The sequence below is a fragment of the Moschus berezovskii genome, chromosome 3 (assembly GCF_049115385.1).
Source record: "Moschus berezovskii isolate FMDL1 chromosome 3, NW_MosBer_1.0, whole genome shotgun sequence".
NCBI classification, from domain to species: domain Eukaryota; kingdom Metazoa; phylum Chordata; class Mammalia; order Artiodactyla; family Moschidae; genus Moschus; species Moschus berezovskii.
The window spans coordinates 31,696,631-31,722,625 of NC_142462.1; the positions used below are offsets into that span (position 1 = coordinate 31,696,631).

Below are 25,995 nucleotides of genomic sequence, written 5' to 3' on the forward strand. Positions count from 1 at the left end.
TGTGGAGTACCCGAGTACCTGAACCTGAGTGGCTTAGACCTGGGACGTGCATGCAACCCAGCGCTGGCCTCAGACAGTTATCGGCAGAGCAACTTAGAGCCTGTGCAGTGTAGACTGGGACAGCACACACACTGTGAGCGGGGGCCAACCCAGTGTGGCCGGGACACTGCGAGCACTCCCCACAGACGCCAGAGATATTTCTTTGCAGTGTTCCTCCCTTCCCAGAACAGGACTGAACAAGTGAGCCTTAAAAAGTGTCCACCACCACCCCCTAGTATCAAGGTGGAAATTAGACACTGAAGAGACCAGCAAACAGAATCTAAAACAGAGGGAACCACCTTGGAAGTGACTATACAGGTTGTCCAAAGTCACCCCAAACCTATTGACATCTCATAACTCATTACTGGTCACTTCATTGCACTCCAGAGAGAAGAAATCCAGCTCCACCCACCAGAACACTGACACAAGCTTCCCTAACCAGGGAACCTTGACAAGCCACCCGTCCAACCTCATCCATAGCAAGGAAACTCCACAATAAAGAGAACTCCACAAACTGCCAGAAGATGGGAAGGCCACCCAAAACACAGCAATATAAGCAAGATGAAGAGGCAGAGAAATACCCAGCAAATAAAGGAACAGGATAAATGCCCACCAACCCAAACAAAAGAGGAAGAGATAGGGAAATCTACCTGATAAAGAATTCCAAATAATGATAGTGAAATTGATCCAAAATCTTGAAAGCAAATTGGAGTTACAGATAAATAATCTGGAGACGAGGATTGAGAAGATGCAAGAAAGGTTTAATAAGGATCTAGAAGAAATAAAAAAGAGTCAGTATACAATGAATAGTGTAATAGATGAGATCAAAAACACTCTGGAGGGAGCCAACAGTAGAATAACGGAGGCAGAAGATAGAATAAGTGAATTAGAAGATAGAATGGTAGTAATAAATGAAGCAGAGAGGAAAAAAGAAAAATGAATTAAAAGAAATGAGGACAATCTCAGAGACCTCTGGGACAATTTTAAACGCCCCAACATCCGAATCATAGGAGTCCCAGAAGAAGACAAGAAGAAAGACCATGAGAAAATAATTGAGGAGATAATAGTTGAAAATTTCCCTAAAATGGGGAAGGAAATAATCACCCAAGTCCAAGAATCCCAGAGAGTCCCCAACAGGATAAACCCAAGGCGAAATACTCCAAGGCACATATTAATCAAATTAACAAAGATCAAACACAATGAACAAATATTAAAAGCAGCAAGGGAAAAGCAACAAATAACACACAAGGGGATCCCCATAAGGATAACAGCTGACCTTTCAATAGAAACTCTTCAGGCCAGGAAGGAATGGCAGGACATACTTAAAGTGATGAAAGAGAAAAACCTACAACCCAGATTACCGTACCCAGCAAGGATCTCATTCAAATATGGAGGAGAAAGCAAAAGCTTACAGACAAGCATAAGCTGAGCAAATTCAGCACCACCAGACCAGCTCTTCAACAAATGCTAAAGGATCTTCTTTAGACAGGAAACACAGAAAAGGTTTATAAACTCGAACCCAAAACAACAAAGTAAATGGCAACAGGCTCATACTTATCAATAATTACCTTAAACGTAAATGGGTTGAACGCCCCAACCAAAAGACAAAGACTGGCTGAATGGATACAAAAACAAGACCCCCATATATGTTGTCTACAAGAGACCCACCTCTAAACGCGGGACACATACAGACTGAAAGTGAAGGGCTGGAAAAAGATATTCCACGAAAATGGAGATCAAAAGAAAGCAGGAGTAGCAATACTCATATCAGATAAAGTAGACTTTAAGACAAAGGCTGTGAAAAGAGACAATGAAGGACACTACATAATGATCAAAGGCTCAATCCAAGATGAAGATATAACAATTATAAATATATGTGCACCCGATATAGGAGCACCACAGTATGTGAGACTAATGCTAACAAGTATGAAAGGGGAAATCAACAATAACACAATAATAGTGGGAGACTTTAATACCCCACTCACACCTATGGATAGATCAACTAAACAGAAAATTAACAAGGAAACACAAAAATTAAGTGATTCAATAGAACAGTTAGACCTAATAGATATCTATAGGACATTTCATCACAAAATAATGAATTTCACCTTCTTCTCAAGCGCACACAGAACCTTCTCCAGGATAGATCACATCCTGGGCCATAAATCTAGCCTTGGTAAATTCAAAAAAATTGAAATCATTCCAAGCGTCTTTTCTGACCACAATGCAGTAAGACTAGATCTCAATTACAGGAGAAAACCTATTAAAAATTCCAACATACGGAGGCTGAACAACATGCTCCTGAATAACGAACAAATCATTGAAGAAATCAAAAAAGAAATAAAAATATGCATAGAAATGAATGAAAATGAAAACACAACAACCCAAAACATGTTCAGGTCAGTTCAGTTCAGTCGCTCAGTCATGTCTGACTCTCTGTGACCCCATGAATCACAGCACGCCAGGTCTCTCTGTCTATCACCAACTCCCAAAACATGTGGGACACTGTAAATGCAGTGCTAAGGAGAAGGTTCATAGCAATACAGGCATACCTCAAGAAACAAGAAAAAAGCCAACTAAATAACCTAACTCTACACCTAAAGCAACTAGAAAAGGAAGAAATGAAGAACCCTAGGGTCAGTAGAAGGAAAGAGATCTTAAAAATTAGGGCAGAAATAAATACAAAAGAAACAAAAGAGACCATAGCAAAAATCAACAAAGCCAAAAGCTGGTTCTTTGAGAGGGTAAATAAAATTGACAAACCACTAGCCAGACTCATCAAGAAACAAAGGGAGAAAAACCAAATCGATAAAATTAGAAATGAAAAGGGAGAGATTACAACAGACAACATAGAAATACAAAGGATCATAAGAGACTATTATCAGCAATTATATGCCAATAAAATGGAAACTTGCAAGAAATGGACAAATTCTTAGAAAAGTATACCTTTCCACAGCTGAATTCTACCAAAAATTTAGAGAAAAGCTAACACCTATCCTACTCAAACTCTTCCAGAAAATTGCAGAGGAAGTAAACTTCCTAACTCATTCTATGAGGCCACTATCACCCTAATACCAAAACCTGACAAAGATGTCACAAAAAAAGAGAACTTCAGGCCAATATCACTGATGAACATAGATGCAAAAATCCTTAACAAAATTCTAGCAATCAGAATCCAACAACACATTAAAAAGATCATACATCATGACCAAGTGGGCTTTGTCCCAGGGATGCAAGTATTCTTCAATATCCACAAATCAATTAACGTAATACACCACATTAACAAATTGAAAAATAAAAACCATATGATTATTTCAATAGATGCAGAGAAAGCCTTTGACAAAATTCAACATCCATTTATGATCAAAACCCTCCAGAAGGCGGGAATAGAAGGAACATTCCTCAACATAATAAAAGCTATATATGACAAACGCATAGCAAACATTATCCTCAGTGGTGAAAAATTGAAAGCATTTCCCCTAAAGTCAGGAACAAGACAAGGGTGCCCACTCTCACCACTACTATTCAACATAGTTTTGGAAGTTTTGGCCACAGCAATCAGAGCAGAAAAAGACATAAAAGGAATTCAAATTGGAAAAGAAGAAGTAAAACTCTCACTGTTTGCAGATGACATAATCCTCTACACAGAAAACCCTAAAGACTCTACCAGAAAATTACTAGAGCAAATCAATGAATATAGTAAAGTTGCAGGATATAAAATCAACACACAGAAATCCCTTGCATTCCTATACACTAATAATGAGAAAATAGAGAAATTAAGGAAACAATTCCATTCACCGTTGCAACAAAAAGAATAAAATACTTAGGAATATATCTACCTAAAGAAACAAAAGACCTATATATAGAAAACTATAAAACATTGGTGAAAGAAATCAGAGAGGACACTAATAGATGGAGAAATATACCGTGTTCATGGATTGGAAGAATAAATATTGTGAAAATGAATATATTACCGAAAGTAATTTATAAGTTCAATGCAATCCCTATCAAGCTACCAACAGTGTTTCTCACAGAGCTAGAACAAGTAATTTCACAATTTGTATGGAAATACAAAAAACCTCGCATAGCCAAAGCAATCTTGAGAAAGAAGAATGGAACTGGTGGAATCAACCTGCTGGACTTCAGGCTCTACTACAAAGCCACAGTCATCAAGACAGTATGGTACTGGCATAAAGACAGAAATATAGATCAATGGAACAAAATAGAAACCTCAGAGATAAATCCATGCACCTACGGACACCTTATCTTTGACACGGGAGGCAAGAATATTCAATGGAGAAAAGACAATCTCTTTAACAAGTGGTGCTGGGAAAACTGGTCAACCACTTGTAAAAGAATGAAACTAGAACACTCCCTAACACCATACACAAAAATTAACTCAAAATGGATTAAAGATCTAAATGTAAGACCAGAAACTATAAAACTCCTAGAGGAGAATATAGGCAAAACACACTCTGACATAAATCACAGCAAGATCCTTCATGACCCACCTCCTAGAGTATTGGAAATAAAAGCAAAAATAAACAAATGGGACCTAATTAAAATTAAAAGCTTCTGCACAGCAAAGGAAACTATAAGCAAGGTGAAAAGACAGCCTTCAGAATGGGAGAAAATAATAGCAAGTGAAGCAACTGATAAAGGATTAATCTCAAAAATATACAAGCAACTCTTGCAGCTCAACTCCAGAAAAATAAACGACCCAATCAAAAAATGGGCCAAAGAACTAAACAGACATTTCTCCAAAGGAGACATACAGATGGCTAACAAACACATGAAAAGACGCTCAACATCACTCATAATTAGAGAAATGCAAATTAAAACCACATTGAGTCCGTCTAGTCAAGGCTGTGGTTTTTCCAGTGGTCATGTATGGATGTGAGAGTTGGACTATGAAGAAGGCTGATCGCCGAAGAATTGATGCTTTTTAACTGTGGTGCTGGAGAAGACTCTTGAGAGTCCCTTGGACTGCAAGGAGATCCAACCAGTCCGTTCTAGAGGAGATCAATCCTGGGTGTTCATTGGAGGGACTGATGCTAAAGCTGAAACTCCAATACTTTGGCCACCTCATGCGACGAGTTGACTCACTGGAAAAGACTCTGATGCTGGGAAAGGTTGGGGGCGGGAGGAGAAGGGGACGACAGAGAGTGAGATGGCTGGATGGCATCACCGACTCGATGGACATGAGTTTGAGTGAACTCCGGGAGTTGGTGATGGACAGGGAGGCTGGCATGCTGTGATTCGTGGGGTCACAGAGAGTCAGACACGACTGAGCGACTGAACTGAACTGAGGTACCCTTTCACGCCAGTCAGAATGGCTGCTATCCAAAAGTCTACAAGCAATAAATGCTGGAGAGGGTGTGGAGAAAAGGGAACCCTCTTACACTGTTGGTGGGAATGCAAACTAGTGCAACCACTATGGAGAACAGTGTGGAGATTCCTTAAAAAACTGGAAATAGAACTGCCATACGACCCAGCAATCCCACTCCTGGGCATACACACCGAGGAAACCAGAATTGAAAGAGACACATGTACCCCAATGTTCATTGCAGCACTGTTTATTTTAGCCAGGACATGGAAGCAACTTAGATGTCCATCTGCAGACGAATGGATAAGAAAGCTGTGGTACATTTACACAATGGAGTACTACTCAGCAATTAAAAAGAATACATTTGAATTAGTTCTAATGAGGTGGGCGAAACTGGAGCCTATTATACAGAGTGAAGTAAGCCAGAAAGAAAAACACCAATACAGTACATTAACACGTATATATGGAATATAGCAAGAGGATAATGATAACCCTGTATACGAGACAACAGGAGAGGCAAGGATGTGTGGAGCAGTCTTTCGGACTCTGTGGGAGAGGGCGAGGGTGGGATAATTTGGGAGAATGGATTGAAACATGTATATTATCATATGTGAAACGAATCTGACATGATTGGGGGCTCCCCACCTCAACACTGTGTGGATTTAAGAGGCCGTTCCTTCCGGAAGTGTATAAATTAGCCTGGGATAGAAGCTGCACACTGAATTTACTAATTAAGAAATGAGAAACCAGAACTATAATGGTGGCATAGAAATACAAGAAACCATTAAGTAATCTTTTAAAACTTTGAACAGAGTTACAGATTTTACCATTTGTTATAAACTGGTATATATAATGTAATCAGAACCATAAGAAAATTAGTATTGTGTGAATTCTGAAGCACTTTCAACATGTTGTAGGAATAATGTGGAGTTTCTTGAGTTTTACACATTCATAAGTAAATGGCCTGTATCTCGTGCCTTTATTGGTTTTCTGTGAGCTGTAGTTTCTGGGAGATGAGCAGTTCTCATTCCTGTAACTCTTGTAATCCAGTCATTCGTGTGCCTCCTTCATGAGGATTCAGTACGGCTGTGGTGCTGTTATCCCTCTGATAGGAACTCTAACTCGGTGTAAAGCCCCAAAGTTCTGTTACTTATTTTTATTTTATATTGTACTATATTTTATATACAGTGTTGTGTTTGTTTCATCTGTATAGCAAAGTGATACAGTCATATATATATATATATATATGAATTAAATATATATATATATTGAATTAACAAAAGCAGTTCCCATCTTTTGATGGGGTGCCCATGGTTTATAACATAAATGGCATTACCTTGAGAGAGGGATAACTTAGGTATGGCATGGTTTTTTTTTCTTTTTGCTGCTTGAGGCAGTTGTAAAATAACTTAATGTAGCTTTTTACAACTGTGTATTCTGTAGTATTTTTTTCATTTGGTGAAATTTTAACTGTTAATGTTTTTGGCATTGTGCTTTGTACCATTTATTAAATAAAAATTAAAAAAAAAGAAAGTGAAAGAGTAGAGTGGAAAAGTTGACTTAAAACTCAACATTCAAAAAATAAAGATCGTGGTCCCATCACTTCATGGCAAATAGATGGGGAAACAATGGAAACAGTGACAGACTTTATTTTCCTGGGCTCCAAAATCACTGCAGATGGCGACTGCAGCCATGAAATTAAAAGATGATTGCTCCTTGGAAGAAAAGCTATAACCAACCTGCTGCTAAGTCACTTCAGTCGTGTCCGACTCTGTGTGACCCCATGTGACGGCAGCTCACCAGGCTCCCCCGTCCCTGGGATTCTCCAGGCAAGAACACTGGAGTGGGTTGCCATTTCCTTCTCCAATAACCAACCTAGATAGCATATTAAAAAGCAGAGACATTACTTTGCCAACAAAGGTCCATCTAGTCAAAGCTATGGTTTTTCCAGTAGTCATGTATGGATGTGAGAGTTGGACTATAAAGAAAGCTGAGCACTGAAGAATTGATGCTTTTGAACTGTGGTGCTGGAGAAGACTCTTGAGAGTCCCTTGGACTGCAAGGAGATCCAACCAGTCCATCTTAAAGGAAATAGGTCCTGAATATTCATTGGAAGAACTGCAGCTGAAGCTGAAACTCCAATACTTTGACCACCTGATGCAAAGAACTGACTCACTGGAAAAGACCCTGATGCTGGGAAAGATTGAAGGTGGGAGGAGAAGGGAATGACAGCAGATGAGATGGTTATATGTTATCACCGACTCAATGGACCCGAGTTTGAGTAAGCTCCTGGAGTTGGTGATGAACAGGGAAGCCTTGTGTGCTATAGTCCATGGGGTCACAAAGAGTTGGACACAACTGAGTGACTGAACTGAACTGAACTGAACCATGGAAGAATAATACTGAGGTAGACTATCATAGTGAACTCAGGTTACCTTCTCCTTAACATGTGCCATTTTTATGAGACATTCCACTGTTTGGGGTTTTTTTCTCATAAATAAACAGTATTCTTATCCTAAATCAATTGTAACATAGCCATCAACTACATTTCAAGAAGAATAAATAAAGAAGCAGTTTTACTTGATGTTTGTTTTTATTACATGCTCAAATATTGGTTACCATTTCAAAATATGTTACATGTCATCTCCCATTTCTTCCCTGCCCAGGCTCATCAGGTCCTTGGAGGGTGGCTGCCTCAACAAAGGAGATGGGTCTCTTCAACCTACTTATACAATTGTGTGTGCCATTTCATTCTGACCTCTGCTCTTCCCCAATTCCATTTCAGTGTTTTTGAAACTTTAGGCTTTGCCTCTCTGTTATTGGACTCAATATAATTCTGTTTACCTGGCTTTGGCTTTTAAATATTTCGTAGTCTAGGGGTAGCTTTTCATGTTCTGGCTAGAGCAGAACAGAGGAGAAGCTAACAGATAATAGAGTCCTGGCAGGCTTCAAATGTGTCTAACCACAACTTTGATGGATGCTAAGAATAGCATTTATAGCAAGTGAGCCTTTGCTGGGAGGCCCTGCAAAACTACACTTCATTCTCTTCTCTGTCCTCCTGCTTTCACCTGATCCAGCACTAAAGTCTGAAAGAGTGAGTCTCAACTTCAACTGCTTACTACAGCCAACTGGGTGACTTTACCAAACACTGATGCCAAGGTCCTAGCCTCCATGATTTCACTGTCATCTGCCTGGGGTGCTGCCTGGGCCCTGAGATCTTTCAGGTTTTCTCACGTAATTTTATCATACAGCCACTGTTTAAAAAAAAAAAATACTGTCCTAGAAACAGACCCCATAGTTCTGGTTGCCTCAGTGGTATTCCAATCTGACCAATCCCAGTTTATTCAAATTGAGGAGGAAATGGGATTGAAAATATGATAACTGAAGTGTCATTTACTAATAAAGTACTAGTTCTGGAACCGATAAAGCCAATGTAAGTGTATCAATGTGCATTGGAACACTGTAGCATTTTCTTCAGTTCAGTTCAGTTCAGTCGCTCAGTTGTGTCTGACTCTTTGCAACCCCATGAATCACAGCATGCCAGGCCTCCCTGTCCATCACCAACTCCCGGAGTTCACTCAAACTCATGTCCATCGAGTCGGTGATGCCATCCAGCCATCTCATTCTCTGTCGTCCCCGTCTCCTCCTGCCCCCAACCTTTCCCAGCATCAGAGTCTTTTCCAGTGAGTCAACTCGTCGCATGAGGTGGCCAAAGTATTGGAGTTTCAGCTTTAGCATCAGTCCTTCCAATGAACACCCAGGATTGATCTCCTTTAGAATGGACTGGTTGGATCTCCTTGCAGTCCAAGGGACTCTCAAGAGTCTTCTCCAGCATCACAGTTCAAAAACATCAATTCTTCAGCGATCAGCCTTCTTCACAGTAGAACTCTCACATCCATACATGACCACGGGAAAAACCATAGCCTTGACTAGATGGACCTTGGTTGGCAAAGTAATGTCTCTGCTTTTTAATATACTATCTAGGTTGGTCATAACTTTCCTTCCAAGGAGTAAGCATCTCTTAATTTCATGGCTGCAATCAGCATCCGCAGTGATTTTGGAGCCCCAAAAAATAAAGTCTGACACTGTTTCCACTGTTTCCCCATCTATTTCCCATGAAGTGATGGGACCAGATGCCATGATCTTTGTTTTCTGGATGTTGAGCTGCAAGCCAACCTTTTCACTCTCTTCTTTCACTTTCATCAAGAGGCCTTTGAGTTCCTCTTCACTTTCTGCCATAAGGGTGGTGTCATCTGCATATCTGAGGTTATTGATATTTCTCCCAGCAATCTTGATTCCAGCTTGTGCTTCTTCCAGCCCAGCGTTCCTCATGATGTACTCTGCATATAAGCATTTTCTTAGTCCACTGAAATAAGGTCATCCAGACTGAATGCAAGGAAGATGTTCATGCTGCACTTGGGACAATGTAGAGTATAGGAAGACTGAAACCAGAAACACGTGGTACTCGTAATAGACATTCAAAGCCAGATGCAATTCAAGAGGTTTACAGAGTGTATAATGAGAAGGTGCCAAGCACTGAAGAGAAAAGGAACCAGAGCTACAGCCTGGAACATGGGACCAACGATTAGGAAAAGGAAATAGAAAAGGCAGCATGAGACATTTACTAGTTGATTCCAGTTAATTCCAGTGGAAAGAGTGTACAAAGCCTGGTCAATATTTGCCTAATTGTGCTGTGCAAGTATAACTTGGCAAGCTTCCCAGGTGTTGGTAATGCTGCTGCTGCTGCTAAGTCACTTCAGTCATGTCCGACTCTGTGCGACCGCATAGATGGCAGCCCACCAGGCTCCCCCGTCCCTGGGATTCTCCAGGCAAGAATACTGGAGTGGGTCGCCATTTTCTTCTCCAATGTGTAAAAGTGAAAAGTGAAAGTGAAGTCACTCAGTTGTGTCTGACTCTTCGCGATCCCATGGACTGCAGCCCACCAGGCTCCTCCGTCCATGGGATTTTCCAGACAAGAGTACTGGAGTGGGGTGCCATCGTCTTCTCCAATGGACTGAGCTACACTGCAGTAAAAACGTTTGCCTCCCCTACAAAACCTCAGAGGATCAATACCACAAAGTGTCTCAATCACACACCATGTCGACCGGAAGGAGGTAATAGTCATTCAGGAACGCAGACCGATAAAGCAGCCACCACCTCAGAGGCTGACCTTCTCATGTCAGAGCAAAAGAAATGTCATGGAGGATCTTGCACTGTTATATAAATGCTCCCATTCAGAAATGACCCAAATTGTTTCTATTTACAGCTCACTGGCTGCAGCTAGTCACCAGGCCCCATGCAATGAGAAAGGACCAAGGAAGTGTAATCTAACCATGTGCTGAGACGGTGAGAGGACCAGAAATACGATGAGTCCCTCAAATGGTCCCACGTCATCATGGAGAAACAGTCAACTTTTCTTTTTTTGCATGGATAAGGATATACAAACCCAGACAGCTTATTAAAATCAGAGACATCCCTTTGCTGATAAAGGTCCATCTAGTCAAAGCTATGGTTTTTCCAGCAGTCATGTATGTATGTGAGAGTTGAACCATAAAGAAGGCTGAGTGCCAAAGAATTTATTCTTTCGAACTGTGGTGCTGGAGAAGACTCTTGAGAATCCTTTGGACTGCAGGGAGATCAAATCAGTCAATCCTAAAGGAAATCAACCTTCAATATTCACTGGAAGGACTGATGCTGAAGCTGAAGCTTCAGTATTTGGCCACCTGATGTGAAGAGTTTACTCACTGGAAAAGACCCTGATGCCAGGAAAGATTGAGGGCAGGAGTAGAAGGGGGTGACAGAGGATGAGATGATTGGATGGCATCACCAACTCAATGGACATGAGTTTGAGCAAACGCTGGGAGATAGTGAAGGACAAGGAAACTTGGTGTGCATGGGGTCACCAAGAGTCAGATATGACTGAGCGAATGAACAATGGCAACAATATCTTGTTATATAGCTGGGTTGTACCCACTAAAATGTAATGAGGGAAAGAAATTTTCTCTTTTATTTTTTCTGATGTGTCCCTAGAGCCTAAAATAGTTCTTTAGCATGAAAGAGTTTAAACAAATATTTTTGGGTAAATAAAACTCTTGTGAGAAGTAAGAATAGGAAGAAAGTGAGCTAAGAGTAATGTTATCATTTATCAGAAGGACTATGACTAACTTGCTGTTAATTGTTTCAGAATCACCAAGTAATAGTGATTCACTGACTTTATTGAAATGCTGTCATCACTTTATTGAATCAGAAACCTTACTTCAATTAAGATAAAGTACAAATCCCATCTATGTCCAATATGGCTTATTTATTTATTTAAAACATGTATTTATCTGTTTTGGGCTGTTCTGGGTCTTTGTTGCTGTGCACAGGCTTTCTCTAGTTGTGTTGAGCGGGGCTCCTCTCTAGTCTGCATGGGCTTCTCATTTTGGTGGCTTCTCTTGTTGCAGAGCACGGGCTCTAGGGTGCAAGGCTTTCAGTAGTTGCAGGTCGTGAGCTCATTGATTGTGGTGCACAGGCTTAGCTGCCCCGAGGCGTGTGGAATCTTCCCAGACCAGGGATCAAACCTGTGTCTCCTGCATTGGCAGACAGATTCTTAACCACTGGACCACCAGGGAAGTCCCAATATCACATGTTTAACAACGAATAGCCATCAGTTTAAAAAAAATTTTTTAAAGAGGAAAGGCAAAGGGATGGCCTTGTCCACTGAGTTAACAATCTCCAGAAATAGGGTAACATTTCAAACTCTCAGACCTGCATGGGAAGTCTTAAACATTTATATTGATCTGGATTTTCCCTATATTCATCTATAAATTTAGTGCAACACAGTCAAAATTTCAATTGGACTTTTTTCTGCATAAAATTGTTTCCATTTTAATTTCATCAGGTTCCTAACTTCCATAAGTCACTCAGTTTCACCCAAAATGTCTTTGACATTTGCTGAAAAGCTGGATTGGTTTAGGAAAATGCTTAACATCAGTGAAACTCTCTGGTGAATTTGCTAAAAGTAAGACCATATGATGATAACCATCATGTCATCTTGGGAGATGCCCTGATACCCTGTCTTATCCCATCCTGGGGCTACCTTCAGAGTGAAGCAATGGAGAATCTAAGCATGGTGACCTTCCCCCCTTCCCAGACCCCTGGATTCTCCCCAGCATGCTCTGGACATTGTGACCAGTTAGAGAGAGCTGCCTAGAGGAGCCATGCTAAGACTTCCCTTGATCCTGGGCAAATGGCCTGGGATGTATGAGGACAGGTTCTGACCATTTTACAGTTTAAGTCCAGCAGGGAAGCCTGGTGTTACCCATATGGTGACAAATAATATTACTTGGTGACTGGTGCAAAGGTAGACGAAGCCAACATGGCAGGAGGGGTTCAAGTCTCTGAGCCTTACCCAGGTGGCTCTGCATTCTGGATGGTATCTTTACTCATGGTCAGAAAGAAATTGTGGCCTCTCAGATGCAATGACACAAGGTTCAAAGGCAGAAGGCTGGCAGATTAAGCCTGGCCACTCACTAAATCAGGCTAAGAACTGAGTCTCATTCCGATGTTCACCCCCAGCATCAGCCACCTTCCTAGTACATGATGGAGGTTCCTGGACTTCTCCTGAAGGAAGTTAAACAGAAAGCAAGTCAGTATGTTCTCAGTTGACCATTCATGATTCTTGGGGTCGCAGAGAGTCGGACACGACTGAGTGACTGAACTGAACTGAAGCTGCAACAGGGCTTCCCAGATGGCACTAGTGGTGAAGAATCTGCTAAGGCAGGAGACAAAAGAGACACTGGTTCAATCCCTGGTCAGGAAGATCCCCTGGAGGAGGGCATGGCAACCCTCTCCAGCATCCATGCCTGGAGAATCCCATAGATAGAGGAGCCTGGTGGACTTCTGTGTCTCTTACTCCACTTTGAGTTTTTCTGTCTAGTGAGAGACCCATAATTTACCTGTCATAGGCTGATAGGCAGGGGTACCTTTTAACCCTAAAATGGTGAAGGACCCCAGTGAGCATACCTGGCCCAGGTATGCCTGACATCATCTGAGAATTGATCTGGGCAGCTGATTTCCCTGCATGCAGTTGAGACAGGGGAGACCTCAGTTTCTGGCCTGTGGAATCCACCCCATTCCTTGGGTAGCATGGACCTCCTGGGTGTTCCTCTCTCTCTGGTGACCTGTTTGACCTTCCCTTTGTGTGCTGAGTTACCTCCACCTCCTGAGATTCCTCATCTCAATCCAAATTCTGTTCTCTCATAATTGAAATTCACTTCCCAAGTCTGCTCTCCCAGACTGACACTGTGGACAATTTGCTGGGAATCTTTCCAGTCCTGCTTGCGGCATTTATAGGTTTATACAAACACTCTCTTTGTAATCTGTAGATGGTCCTGACTCAGTTTTTACAGCAAACATTGTGTGATAAACTAGACATCTTTCCTCATCGGTAAATGTGACTCTATTGCATCATTCTTTTACAGCTGTTTAATTTCCACAGGACAGATGATTCAAAAATCCTTTCCCCTCTCTGGTTGTTTCTTAGATTTCCCCTATTACAGATAATATCACAGTCATGTACTTTGTCCCCAGACAATCATACACTAGGAACTGTTAGGGCAAGGGAGCTAGGCTTCATGGGGGTGGGTCCTGCCTGTCCCTCTTACAGCTGTGTGACCCTGGATCCATTACTTAAATGTCTGTGCCTCAGTCTTCACATCTATAAACTGAGCATGCTGTGGAAATCTTATAGGTAATACAGCAACATAAAAGGTTTGTTGCCACTCTAAGTTGCCTTCTGGTCACAGGAGTGATGAAATTGTGGTAGGGGACTGATCAGAAGTACCATGACATTAACCCTTTAAAAAGGTTCTATTTATAATTAATTTATGGCAAAACAGTGTCAGGTGCTTATTTTTATATTTCCAGTTGATAACTATCAGTACATAGGTTTTAAAGTTAAAATGTCATTTTAAATAGCTATTTTCTGTTTCTGTAATTTGAGATATTGCTGATAAGATGGATAAATGGTTATATATGTTTTAACTTATGAAAACCCCCTGTATTAACTGTAGGGACTATAGCAACAGTGTGCATGCAGGGTCACGGCTTTCTGTTCTGACAACTCCCATCTTTTTTTCCTCTGAGTGGAAAAATCTCATAGCGTTTTTTTTTTTAACTTTGTACATAGCTATTTGTCATATCAACTTGCTTCTTTAAATAGACTGCTATAAAAGTTGCGACTGAGCAAGGTTTTAACTCTTATCGGAACGGACTGTCACTGGGTAAGCAGACAGTCTCAGTGGGGTGACGGAGTGCAGGGGTGTCAGAACCCGAACTGGGTGACGAACTCATTGGTGCATGGAGTGGGCCCATACTGAGGATTCAGAGCCTCTCTCATTTCTGGAGAAGCCTCGTGGAATGTCAGGTGGGTGCAGTGTCAGAGTTCAAGCCAGGTAAGGAGCATGTCCTTGTGGAAAGAGGCAGCCTAGGGGGTGGTGTAGGAGTTCCAGCAGGGGGAGGTGGGCATCCAGCAGACCCGTATGGACTGTCAGTCTCCAAGCTGAGTGAGGGGAGAGTCCATCTGGCAGGGCAACCTGGGCTTCAAGATGGACCTTAATTGTCCACGAATGATAGCAATACCACCCCGCTGGCCAGTGTTTAGGAGGGAATTGTGACAGCATTCAGGCCCAGGACACGTACAAGGATGCATTCAGGAAAGGAGAGACTTTGGCAGTGAAACCAGAAAGGTTTTCACTCTCAGAAGGTGATGATGAAAAGTAGCCCCTCTTATTCCTCTCAATAGTAATACATCAAAATGTGAAACCTGGAGCTGCCACTGCTGACCTGTAACAGAAGGAGGCAACCTGAAAGGAAAGTTGACTTAGAGGAGTATAGCATTTAAAGCGAGCAGAGTTCTGGAGCCCTGGTCCTGACTGTATAGAGCGCAGAACTGCTTTTCCTTGGGGCTTCTTGTTACAGAGGCAAGGCATTTCTTAACTGTTTGAACAAGTAGAGCCTAGTGTCCAGGTGCTATAATAAAAGACATCCTACCTGATAACTGCACCTTTGCTCCATTGTTAGCACCTGTCATTGCCAGTGAGTCTGCTAGTGGTTCTGTGCATGGCAAATCAGAAGGACCAAGACACTGGGTAATTGGAAGCAAAACCCAAGATCATTTATAAACAATATAAGATCCAGGGCTTAGAAACTGTCCTGGGAAAAAGCCACAGCCAGACTTTATGATTTTCCAGTGGGTTGCTCTTATGTAGAACTCCAGACAACTGCCTCAGGGTCATTCCACCAGTTAAATGAAGCTTCTTAAATGTTCTTCATTAATACGGAGTGTGAGCTTGTTATGTTGCCATGGCTACCTACAGTTTAGGTGTGATCCATATCTAAGTAACAACATAAAGTTAAAAAAAATAGCTTATTTGATTAATAATTGTATAGGAAAAAAATATGGCAGCAGGGAACAAAATACCCGTAGGGTGAGAAGTCAAGCTGTGGAAGCTATACTTTTTTAAAAAAAGAAACTGTCAAGTTTACCAATCCAATAATATTCTTAGTAAATTTTCTTGTCAAAGGACTTCTGACAGGGAATTCCTGAACTTTTAGAGAAAACAGAACCCCCAAATACCAAGGGATCATGTCAAATAGCAGAATAATTTTGATAGTAGAAGTCATTTTCACCGTGGGCCACACCAAGATAAACAGTTATGGGAGTGCACTTGTAATACTTTGAGTCATTAATTTGTAAACGACAAAGGTCGGAAATAAGGGATTTTCTTCACCCCAAAGACATCCTACTTACTAAGGCCATAATACAAAATATAACAAAACTCAACAAAAGGAAATTGAAAAGGAATGTATGTAATCATACCAAAGACAGGATGCATGACATTTCCCACCAACTAACACTACAATAGGTAGCTGAATCAACTAGCTGTACAATCTGACTTAGAAAATATAGAAAAGATCATTTAAAATAATGTCATATAAAGGGCTTAGTTGACTTCCTTTGTCGAATGGTATTCACACTTTAGTGACAGTATTTAAAAAGTTTGTTAGTAAAGGTAGGAATGTAGTAGAATATTTTTAGACCACCTACATTTAGCATATATTAAATTACACAACACATTCCTTTTAGTAAATGCCCCTTTTATAACATTCATTTCTGTTACTAACAGAAACTGCAAACAGGATTATGATATTTAATTAATTCACAAAATGCAGCTGTACTTCAAGCTCTTGGCATCTGTCCAATATTTTCAATGTAAATTTTTAGAGAGAGAAAGAAGAGGAATTATTTCAATTTTTTCTTATTAGTTCTTAATTTGGGGGAGGAATGGGGCAAGGGAGATCAATAGAGGAAAACTCTGGGCAAGTGTTGCAGTAAAAATCAGAGTCAGTGTGGGCAGGATGTAGATCCAAGAAATGCCATGTATATGTGAAAGTGCCATGATGGTATAAGATACACCTTCAGGATAATATTACCACATCAACAAACTTGGTCATATTCTTGATTTAAAGTAGAGAAATCTAATCCAGACCAGCTTAAACAGAAAGAAAAGTGTATTGACCCGTATAACCAAACTGCAATGGAAACAGGCACAAAGCTAGCTAGCACCAAGAACTCAAATGCCGTTAGACATGGTCTTCTCTTGCTCTGTTATTTTTGTTTTTTTTAAGTGAATAAAGGCTTTTTATTTCGTTATTTTTTGGACATGCTGCATGTGGAACTTCCCTGAACCCATGCCCCTTGCACTGGACCACCAGCGAAGTCTCTATTAGTTTTATTTTCTTTTACTGTAGATCCACTTTCTATATAGAAAGAAGCATGGCTGGTGGCGGTCTCTAGGCTCATAAAATAACAGTTTAATGATAGTGAAAAGATCCTAGAGAAGGATTCTGATTGGCCTAACTAGTGTGATGGATCAGTTAATGTGGCTAGAGTTGTGAGGTCTGGATAAGCTTAAATCCCCACCTTTAGACCAAAACCTATAAGCCAGGGAGGTAGGTCAGGCAGACCCTATTCTAACTTGGTGGCTTTTAAACCTCTCATTATAAGATTAGGGTAGAAAAATGAATACTCAAAAATAATACATGTAGGATGAATTCTAATTAGCATTAATTAGAGGAGTAGAAATAGTAGAAAAAAATCATCAGATTATAATGACAACCTATAAAGTAGAAGAATATACTACAAGCCACACGTCTGACAAAGGCATAGTATTCAGATGCAAGAACCACAACAGCTGAAAAACAAACTAATCAAGAAGTGGGCAAAAGTCTTGAATACACATTTTTCCAAAGAAGATAAACAAATGGCCAACAGGCACATGAAAATGATATTCAATGTCATTAGTCATTGCTGTGCTGTGCTGCGCTCACTCACTCAGTCGTGTCTGACACGTTGTGACCCCGTGGACTGTAGCCCACCAGGCTTCTCTGTCCATGGGATTTCCCAGGCAAGAGTGCTGGAGAGGATTGCCATTTCCTACTCCAGGAGATCTTCCCGACCTTGAACCTGAGTCTCCTAGGTCTCCTGCAGTGGCAGTCGGATTCTTTACCACTATGCCCCCTGGGAATCCATTAGTCATTAGAGAAATGCAAATTAAAATCATAATGAGTGTTGGTGAGGAGTAGAAAAATTCATACCCATACGTTGCTGGTAGAAGTAAGGTGGTGCAGTCACTGTAGAAAACAGTTTGATGGCTCCTCACAAGTTAGTTTGTCCGACTCTGTGTGACCCCATAGACGGAAGCCCACCAGGCTCCCCCGTCCCTGGGATTCTCCAGGCAAGAACACTGGAGTGGGTTGCCATTTCCTTCTCCAATGTGTGAAAGTGAAAAGTGAAAGTGAAGTCGCTCAGTCGTGTCCAACCCTTAGCGACCCCACCGACTGCAGCCTACCAGGCTCTTCTATCCATCGGATTTTCTAGGCAAGAGTACTGGAGTGGCTTGCCATTGCCTTCTCCTATTTAGGCAGCAAGTGATACTAATTCCAAGCCTTATACTGCATAGATTTACCACAAGAAAGAAATCCTCCTTTTCCCCTTAGTTACAATTATTCTGCTTAGCCTGTCTCAGATCATGTGCCTACCCTTAATGCCAGGAGTTTAAAGATTATGATTATCAGCCTCACTGGGCCACAGGATTGGGAATAAAGCTGTGTCCCCAATGAAGAACATCTCTTTCCAAAAGATAGTGATCAAATGACAACGTAATTCCTAATCACAGTGTGTCCCTTTCCTCTGCTCCCCCCCTTCCTGTCTCTCTCTCACTTTTTTCTGTTTCTTTTCCCTTTTTCCTTCTCTTTATCTCCTGCTCCTCACCTCCTCTTTGCACCTTCCCTTCCATTCTCTTTATCTCCCCCATTTTGTCCTTCTCTTTGTTTTGTTCTCTCTCACTTGCTTCTCCTTATCCCCTCACCTGTTTTTAATTGTCCATGCCTGCAACAGCCCCCAAGATCTATCATCTATATAGTGCCCCAGTGGCTCAGTGGTAAAGATTCTGCCTGCAATGCAGGAGACACAGGTTCGATCCCTGGGTCAACAAGATCCCCTGGAGGAGGTCATGGCAACCCACTCTAGTATTCTTGCCTGGGGAATCCTCATGGACAAGGAGCCTGGTGGGCTACAATCCATAGGATCGCAAAAAATCAGACACTACTGAAGCAACTTAGCACCCAGGAATCCAGTGGCCTTCAACTGGACTCCTGCTTCTTACTGCTTTAGTCAGATCTCTTAAGGAGGAAGAACTGGGCAAAGCCAAAATTAACTGTTAGTCTACTTTTCCTATCCAAATTTACAAAAACTGGCCAGACTTCATGGAAAGTATACCCTAATTGGAAAAACCAGTTTTTCCTTTGTTATAATCTAAAATGAATTCATGAAGCAAAGATCAGTTTCTGAAACTCTAGATGTACTTTCAATGCAAAATCTCTCAATGCCTTTGTACTTTTTATGAAAAAGGTTTTTCTGAACTACTTTCCAATACATAGTATCTCTAATTAAAATAATTATTGATCTTTTGTCTTTGTTTTGTGGGAAAAGGTGGTAATGAAAGCATTGCTAGTAAAATACCTAGCAGCTGAATAAAGGCTTCAAAGAGTACACAGTCAATACAGTCAATAACACAGTTTGGAATTATTTACAAAGGTAATTGAAACACTTCACACTCTAAGCAAATAATAGTAGTGGTTTTAATGATCTCCTTGAATGCCAGGTAATATCAAAGTAGAACCAACTACAATTAATGTGTTTAAAGCTGTGGATACCCATGAGATTTGCTTCCTAACAACCATTTCTTGAAGTGAATCTCATTCACATCCTCTAGTCCCTGGCAGAGTGTAGTTTATGGTAGGGACTCAGTTTCAGTGCCTGACTGGCTAAAGGAATGAATACATTGATAAAGGACGTCAGATCATCTGATGTAGCTACCTCATGCAGTGAGAATGCACTTTAAATGGCTTGATTGCCCAAGTGTAGCCTGTGGTAACTCAGGCTTCTTGGAGCTAGTCTGGAAGTCTCTCTGACACTTTGTAGACAAGAGCGACAAAGAAACTGTCTTCAGGAATCCCATATGCCACTGCTAACACTGATCTTCTGCAGAAATAATCCAGGTCAAAAAGGGAAATTACTTTCAAGCTGTCATTATTCTGAAATGTTTAAATTATGGGAATGTGAAGAAGAAAATTCCAGCAGGTTCAGATGCTTGAGTTAGTAAGAGTCACAAAGAAGCCTATATGTTAACAGAGGTGAAACCCAGCTCCAACATAACACCTCAAACTTGACAAAATAATAGTGCTTTCATTGTCCCACTACATTTTTTTTTTAATATATAGCACATTTGGAAAAGTTTTCATGTAAGAAGATGAGAAAATATTTATTGACTTGGTAATAGTATTTATTATGGCCAGTGGTATTTTTTTGTGTCAATACTCAATTTAGATTAAGTTGTAGTTTAATAACAATCCTCTTAAAGTTATCTTCCAACTAAATCATTGTCTATTATGATAAAAGAGTTAAGTTTATTTTTACATTTAAATATGCAGCTGCATGAAGATAATAACATTTCAAGAATATATCTGTCTTTCCAGATTTAAATATTAATCTGAAATTGTCAGGATGGAAATTTTGTCAAGTGTTTACAACATAAGGTGACAGGAGCAAGAATTCTTTTGAAAAAGACTGAGTTTGATCATTGAACTGTATCTTTCTGGTCTTCTGAGATTTTAAATTGATATTGATTTATTTCTTTTGATATCTTTTGTCAGTTTTTTAAAACGTTTATGTATATATTTTTAATCGGTGTATAATTGCTTTACAGTATTGTGTTAGTTTCTGCTGTACAATTATATTGATATTTATATATTGATATTTATATACATTATGCATATTATATATAATACATAATAATATATATGCATATGTACATGCTAGGTCACTTCAGTCATGTCCAACTCTGTGAAGCCTTTGGACTGTAGCCCACCAGGTTTCTCTGTCCATGGGATTCTTCAGACAAGAATACTGAAGTGGGTTGCCGTGCCCTCTTCTGGGGGAGTCTTCCTGACCCAGGGATTGAACCCATGTCTCTTGTATCTCCTGCACTGCCATCTTTACTACTAGCGCCACCTGGGAAACCCCAATAATATACATATGTATTTATAATTACCTATTGCTGCATGGCAAATTACCTCAAAACTTTTGCAGCTGAAACAGCAAACATTATCTCCATTTCTGAGTGTCAGGAATCTGGGTGTGCCTCCGCTGGGTGACCCTGGCTGAGTTTCTCAGGAGGCTGCATGGCTGTGACCTTAAGGCTCCAGTCTGGGGGATCTACTGCCAAGCTGGCTCATGTGACCATTGCAGGCTTCGGGTATGCCGTGACTGTTGGCTAGAGACATCAATACCTTGATATACTGGCCTCCCTATAGATCAGCTCACAACAGGATGCTGGTTTACCTTAGAGTGGGCCAGAGAAAAAGGGAGAAGGTGCCCCAGATAGAAATCACAGTCTGTTTGTAACCTGCCCTCAGAAGTGATAGCCTGCCCTTCTGCCATATTCTGTTCATTCGGAGTGAGTCCAAAGTCCAGCCTACGCATGAGGGGAGAGGATTAATTGTACAAGGATGCAAAAACCAGTAGGATCAGTAGGGGCATTGTAGAGTTTGCCTGCTATGTATGTGTGTGTGGGGGGTGGTGCGCACATGGGTGTACATTTGTATGAATATATACGTTCATGCATGCACACATATCTATTTACATGTGTATGCATACATATGCTGGGTTTCCCAGGCAGTGTTAGTGGTAGAAAACCTGCCTGCCAATGCAGGAAATGTAAGAGACACAGGTTCAGTCCCTGGGTCTGGATGATCCCCTGGGGGAGGGCATGGCAACCCACTCCAGTATTCTTTCCTGAAGGATCCCATAGACAGAGGAGCCTGTCAGGCTGCAGTCCATAGGATCACACACAGTCGGACATGACTGAAGCGACTCAGCACGCGCACACACACGCACATAAATATATACACACACATATATATACATGTATATAGAGCCACACATTGTTATAGAGAGAGACTTTATACTTGAAATGCCTGATTCCTAAATCATGTATGTGATAAAATGCAATATTCTTTTTTATATTCATTTATTTAAGGGGACGACAGTGGATGAGATGGCTGGATGGCATCACCGACTCGATGCACATGAGTTTGGGTGAACTCCGGGAGTTGGTGATGGACAGGGAGGCCTGGCGTGCTGTGATTCATGAGGTTGCAAAGAGTCGGACACGACTGAGCAGCTGAACTGACTGATTTATTATTAATTGAAAGATAATTACTTTACAATACTGTGTGGGTTTCTGCCATACATCAACATGAATCAGTCGAAAGTATACATATGTCCCTTCCCTCTTGAACCTCCCTCCCACCTTCCACCCCATCCCACCACTATAGGTTGTCACAGAGCCTCAGTTTGAGTTCCCTGAGTCATACAGCAGATTCCCACTGGCTATCTATTTAACATATGGTAATGTATATGTTTCCATGCTACTCTCTCCGTTCATCTCACCATCTCCTTCCCTCCCTGCTGCCTTGTCCCTCAGTCTGTTCTCTGTGTAAATGCAGCATTCTTAATAGCATTAACAAGACTTCTCTGCCAGCTTATGATAAACGTCTGTCAATAACTCATCAAGTCAAAACTGAGCAAAGCAAGAGAAGGGTTAGTAATTTCGATGACATTACACAATGAAGTGCTATAAGGAAAATTAATATCTGTGTGTTGTGTGAATTCCACCCAGTACCACCTCTAATTTCAGGCAAGGGGGCTTCTGCCCTAGGCTCCTTGATTTAGAGGTCACTGCTCAGGTCTTCTACTGGACTCATGCCCCACCACATTCATGCACTCCACCATGGGACAAGTGGACGAACCCACCTGGAGTTCTTGCCCCCTCTATGACCCTAATGGACATGTGATACCCTAGGTGTAAAGGATAGTGAAAAGGTAGCTATCGGAGGGGATGGGCAGAACTTAGGCTCTTGGGAGAAGATGTGAAATCACACTGAAGCAAATTCAGGTTCGGAACTGAAAATTATATCATTTGATTAAGCTGGGATTCTGTCTAGAGGTTTCTAGCTTTTCCAGACAATATAGTATGTTTCCAAACTTGAATCGCTTTTTATTCCTATACAGGAAGGTATTTTGAGGGTTGTGTTATGAATTCTGAGAGAAAACAGGTATGTAAAGATGAAGTGGAAATGGCTGGATCCCTTGGAGCATCAGGTGATAGCGTTCTGGGCGTGGACCTTGGATGTCAATGAAGGGGTACTTTTGGAGATAGATTCGGAAATGACGTTTATTCAAAGTCTGGAGGCAACAGGTATTAGCCTGGGAGAAGAGAGCAAGGAAGACAGATTTGAACTTCCCAGGGGGTTCTGTGGTAAAGAATGGCATCATATATCATAAAAAGGTATACATATAAGAATGAGATTTTGATAGTAACTGATATATTACTTATTCTATGGTCATTGTATACAGTAGGAATGGGTGGTAATTATTCAAGACAAATTAGGAAGAGAATTTTTTTAAAAATTACGTAGCTTTCATGATGGCCATTATATGCATAACTTTTTATTACACTTTTTACTAGCAAATTATTCTTGAAAAACAATTACATGTCAACATCTCAATGAGCACCTTTTATTCTGTGAACAATACATTCTACCTGTCTGGGAGAGTGTAATTAAATAATGGATTTTTTGAAGTAAACTTTCAGCTTCTTTATTTTACTGTTGAAGAAACTGAGGCTCAGAGCCATTAAGTGAGTAGAAGGTGGCCAACAGATAGTTAATTTCAGAACTGAGACTAAACCCCACATGCCCGGACTTGGAACACAAGGCTTTTTTTTCTTATCCAAATCCACATACATGATATGATAGAGCTTTCAAACTGGGATATGCATAGCCCTGCAGGCAATGGCAGCATGCCAGGGAGGCAAAGCCACAGGGTAAACACAGGGTGTCTTGCTTCAATGTAAATATTACTCAAAGATTTGAGGGGAGTTAGGGGGAACCACTTTATTTTTATATTAAAACAAAATTGATTATAAAGGAGAATGTACATTTTATATGAATTTTTAAATTTTCAGGCTGGATTCCGCAGGCTATAATCCCATCAAATGGAGGTGAAAGTTCTATCTGTTCACTTGGCTAGGGGCACCTCTTCTGTAGACCACCAGTGTGTGAAGACATCTGGGAAGAAACTTTTATCCAAGAAGTACCTTCACTAATTCCCATCTTTCACATTTCATTTTAAACTTGCATTATTTTAGTCCTTGTGATCAGTTAAATGGTAAGCTTTTCTTGAAGAGGGAACATATAAAGACCTCTTTATATGAGTCTCTGAGTTCCTTTCCTAAGAACAGAGCTGTCTGTTTAAAATTTATTTCCTCCTCTGAATCAGTGTAAAGTGACGAGATTTCAGAATAAAATATTTAAATGTGATTTTAGTAGAAATTAACTAGTTAGTAATTTACTTCTGTAAGACACTCTCTAAAAGTAAATAGCCTGTGATTGTAAACTTCGCACTTGTGTAATGTACAACATTGACCAAGGAGTATGCATTTCCATGTTTCTACGTAGCATATTAATAAATGATATCTGGAGAGTTGTAATGCATATTAACAGCAAAGACGGGAGACAAGATACTAGTGAATTATTTTATACCTTTTCTCACTGGACCATTCCTCTCATCTGATTGTTATTCCTGGGTTAAAAACTAAGCAATGGTTCTTAGATGGTTACTTTCCCCATGGCACCTAGAAGAACTTTTATCCACCCACCCCAACAGGCGCAAGTACTTATAAAAAGTATTTATACTCAAATATTTATAAAAAGTTCTAGAAATAATGTGTTTTGACCTCTTCACTGAGACCTTTTTTTAATGCTCTATTCCAATACCAACACTTTTTAATGCAAGTAGTTTGATCCATTTCGAAAAACTACATTTAATTCCTAGATTTCAAGTTCAAATTTGGTGCCAAAAAACCAACCTATTCAATTGAATCAATTTTTATTAAATGCAATGTGTTAGGTCCTGGCCAAAAAAAAAAAAAAAAAACCTCCAGCCTCCAAAGTTTCCCAAGCTAGAGGAGAACCAAATTCATATAAATAAAATAATAAAGTCTTCAAGATTGGATGAGACCGGCCAAATAGTGGCTCAGCTTAAAAAAATAAATCCTAATGCAATATTTCTTTTCAGAAAATAAAAATTAATGCAAAACATACATGGTGAACAAAAATGTCAAATTTTAAAATAAAGACAGTCTCACTAGTATTTATTTTTTTTTATTTTTTAATTTTTTTTCCTTTTGCGTTAAGCTCCAGGAGGACGCCACCAGGCACTGCTTTACTCCTACCCTCCACAGGTGGCTGGTGGTTTCCACACTCATCTACTTTTCAGAAACCTAAATTTTCTAATATTCAGATCTCAATAGAGTTATTATTCCTGGGTGACTTCAGTGGGGCCCTCTGATACACTCGTGATCTCTAGTCTACCCGATCGCCGCCCCTCCTACGTCCGCGGTATGCGGCACCCCCCGCGCAGGAGAAACGCTGGAGACCTGAGGTAGGACGCAGCGGCTGTTGCAGGGCCGCAAGCGCAAACGTCACAGAAGTCCAGATTTGGCTTCACATCTTCCCTACTTTGGATTGGCTTTTAGTCCACAGGGTGGTGGTAACTCTTGGTAACCGCCAGAACAGTCAGCCGCAGGCCAGGCTGGGTCGATCCCAGGTGCCGCTGAGTGCCGGGGTGTCCTGATGGCCAGGGACCCCAGTCATCTGCCGCGTGCCTACCGACACCCAGAAATCCAAGTGAGGGCCGCAGAAGCTGCCCTGGAAATCAGCCGCACGGTAAGCATCTCCCTCTTCCCCAGACCATGGAGCGTTTCGGGGGATCCTGACAGATGCTTCAGTCCGCTAAAGGCCACCCCGGGGTCCGGGGCGAAGTAGATAACGCAATCACAGTCCCCAGCCAAACCTTCCACTGGGGCTAGAAGCTTGTAATCTCCTGACTGGGGTTTGGGGACTGCCCTGATCCACACTAATTGATTTACACCAACCCTTTCCCATTTAATATCTCGTGC

The 25,995-nt window shown here is 40.9% G+C and overlaps 1 protein-coding gene across 1 annotated transcript in view; it reads left to right on the plus strand.

Moving 5' to 3' along the window:
• The first annotated feature begins 14,623 nt into the window (after positions 1-14,623).
• LRRC72 (leucine rich repeat containing 72) overlaps positions 14,624-25,995 on the plus strand; it is a 70,070-nt gene continuing 58,698 nt past the window's right edge. Inside the window, exon 1 of the mRNA XM_088833551.1 lies at positions 14,624-25,762. Within this exon, the coding sequence (XP_088689677.1) occupies positions 25,670-25,762 (93 nt within the window). The 5' untranslated portion in view covers positions 14,624-25,669. The remainder of the gene's footprint in view (positions 25,763-25,995) is intronic.